Below are 2806 nucleotides of genomic sequence, written 5' to 3'. Positions count from 1 at the left end.
ATGCGGTATTCCCGAGCATACTCTGTAATACTCTGTAATACCGTGCAGAATCTGAGTGTTTCTCCCGCACACGCATGGTTTGTATGTCGTCCGTAAACACGCCCTGTTCTTAAAGAGTGAGTCCGTCCGAATGCGGAGGACACGTGGGCGTTTCTACGGGCGATGGCCGCACGCGGCAGAACACCGTGGCGTGCGGACCGCTCCGTAAGAATGCGGGAATATCCGCACCGATCAGAATAAGGGCATCTGTTACAGTGTCTTATATAGCGCTGCAGATTCCGTTACAGTGTCTTATATAGCGCAGCAGATTCCGTTACAGTGTCTTATATAGCGCAGCAGATTCCGTTACAGTGTCTTATATAGCGCAGCAGATTCCGTTACAGTTACTTATATAGTGCAGCAGATTCCGTTACAGTGTCTTATATAACGCAGCAGATTCCGTTACAGTGTCTTATATAGCGTAGCAGATTCTGTTACAGTGTCTAATATAGCGCAGCAGATTCCGTTACAGTGTCTTATATAGTGCAGCAGATTCCGTTACAGTGTCTTATATAGTGTAGCAGATTCCGTTACAGTGTCTTATATAGTGCAGCAGATTCCGTTACAGTGTCTTATATAGCGTAGCAGATTCTGTTACAGTGTCTTATATAGTGCTGCAGATTCCGTTACAGTGTCTTATATAGCGCAGCAGATTCCGTTACAGTGTCTTATATAGCGCAGCAGATTCCGTTACAGTGTCTTATATAGCGCAGCAGAATCCGTTACTGTTTCTTATATAGCGCAGCGGATTCGGTTACAGTTTCTTATATAGTGCAGCGGATTCCGTTACAGTTTCTTATATAGTGCAGCGGATTCCGTTACAGTTTCTTATATAGCGCAGCAGATTCTGGTACAGTTACTTATATAGTGCAGCAGATTCCGTTACAGTTTCTTATGTAGTGCAGCAGATTCCGTTACAGTTTCTTATGTAGTGCAGCGGATTCTGTTACAGTTTCTTACATAGTGCAGCAGATTCCGTTGCGCTTTACAATAGTAGACAGAGATAAAACAAACTGGGTAACAACAGACAGACTTGGAGGTAGGAGGGCCCTGCTGCAAGCTTACAATCTATAGGGACGTACTGTAGATTGTCTGTATACTACGGGTCTATAACCAGCGTATCTGCTTCATTGAGTACACAGCAGAGGATGAGAGCAGTGACTCCCATGTTTCAGAGATCACAGACATAACTAAGTACACATAGCCATGAGTACATACCTGCTTAAATAGATCAGCAACTTGTGAGGTCGTCCAATTTTCAAAGTCTTCCCTGAGTGGGAGTTTGAAAGCCATGGTGTGATGGGGCGATTTATAGCCTTCCTTGTTACATACTGTACAATTATGTTCTCAGCTGCTCTTAAGAGATTTACAAATTTTTGAAGAGGAAGTGTCCTGTACAGTAGTCTGGCTGTGTGGATTCTGATGGAATTAACCCCTTCCTTGACAAAGTTCTTAAAACTATTACAAACTAGAATGACAACATTTGAAAACACAATGTAAATCATACTAACACAGATCTCTGAATACTGACGGTAGTAGAAATGACCAGAACAGAGAGTCCATTTTTATCTACTGTTTTTATTTGTTTTGTGTGTTTGTATGTATGTATGTATGTATGTATGTATGTATGTATGTATGTATGTATGTATGTATGTATGTCATACTTGCCGACTTTTAAAAACTCCTCTCCGGGAGAAGCCCGGGGGGGCTGGGAGGGGAACCCAATTTGCTGGACCCTCCCGGCCATTCCGGGCATAGGTGCCGATATATGTTTTTGCTGGTGGGTGCTCAAGCCAAAAATATAGGGGAGTGGCATCATGGGAAAGGGGCGTGGCCACAAAATAATACTGATTTATATTATGCAGCACAGTTGTCTCCAATATTCAAATTATGGCAACAGTGGCAAATACATAAATGCCCACACAGTGCCAAATACATACATGCCCCCACAGTGCCAAATACATACATGCCCCCACAGTGCCAAATACATAAATGCCCCCACAGTGCCAAATACATAAATGCCCCCACAGTGCCAGGTACATAAATGCCCCCACAGTGCCAAATACATACATGCCCCCACAGTGCCAAATACATACATGCCCCCACAGTGCCAAATACATAAATGCCCACACAGTGCCAAATACATAAATGCCCCCACAGTGCCAAATACATAAATGCCCCCACAGTGCCAAATACATAAATGCCCACACAGTGCCAAATACATAAATGCCCCCACAGTGCCAAATACATACATGTCCCCACAGTGCCAAATACATAAATGCCCCCACAGTGCAGGTACATAAATGCCCCCACAGTACCTGTTCCAGAGACGAGAGAGGGGGAGTGCAGTGGGACACGGGCGGGTGGGCCGCTGCTGAGCGGGAGGGTGCTCATCAATTTCCCTGGGTGCTCGGGCTCTCAAGCACCCACAGAATCGGCACCTATGATTCCGGGAGGGTAGGCAAGTATGATGTATGTATGTATGCATATATATATATATATATATATATATATATATATATAGACTTCGGACAAAATCACGGCACTCCAAGGAATTTTTCAGAAAAAGTATATTGAAGAGAAAAACACACCAACGTTTCGGAGCTTAGCGCTCCTTTGTCAAGGTGAAATACAGTGTAACACCTTGACAAAGGAGCGCTAAACTCCGAAACGTTGGTGTGTTTTTCTCTTCAATATACTTTTTCTGAAAAATTCCTTGGAGTGCCGTGATTTTGTCCGAAGTCTACACATCGATACAACTGGAGAT

General features: G+C 43.8%; 1 protein-coding gene across 2 annotated transcripts in view; it reads right to left on the bottom strand.

The window, feature by feature from the left end:
* The window catches only part of BLNK (B cell linker), a 249892-nt gene extending 248513 nt beyond the window's left edge, over positions 1–1379 (bottom strand). Inside the window, exon 1 of one of the 2 annotated variants that reach the window (XM_083149315.1) lies at positions 1258–1379. In XM_083149315.1, coding sequence (XP_083005441.1) covers positions 1258–1332 — 75 coding nt within the window. In that variant the 5' untranslated portion in view covers positions 1333–1379. The remainder of the gene's footprint in view (positions 1–1257) is intronic. The other variant, XM_083149316.1, reaches the window with a different exon arrangement.
* Positions 1380–2806: the final 1427 nt, after the last annotated feature.

This window comes from Crinia signifera, chromosome 6 (assembly GCF_055691185.1).
Source record: "Crinia signifera chromosome 6, ASM5569118v1, whole genome shotgun sequence".
NCBI lineage: Eukaryota > Metazoa > Chordata > Amphibia > Anura > Myobatrachidae > Crinia > Crinia signifera.
Note: the sequence above shows the minus strand (reverse complement) of the source record. Positions and strands in the feature narration are given on the sequence as shown.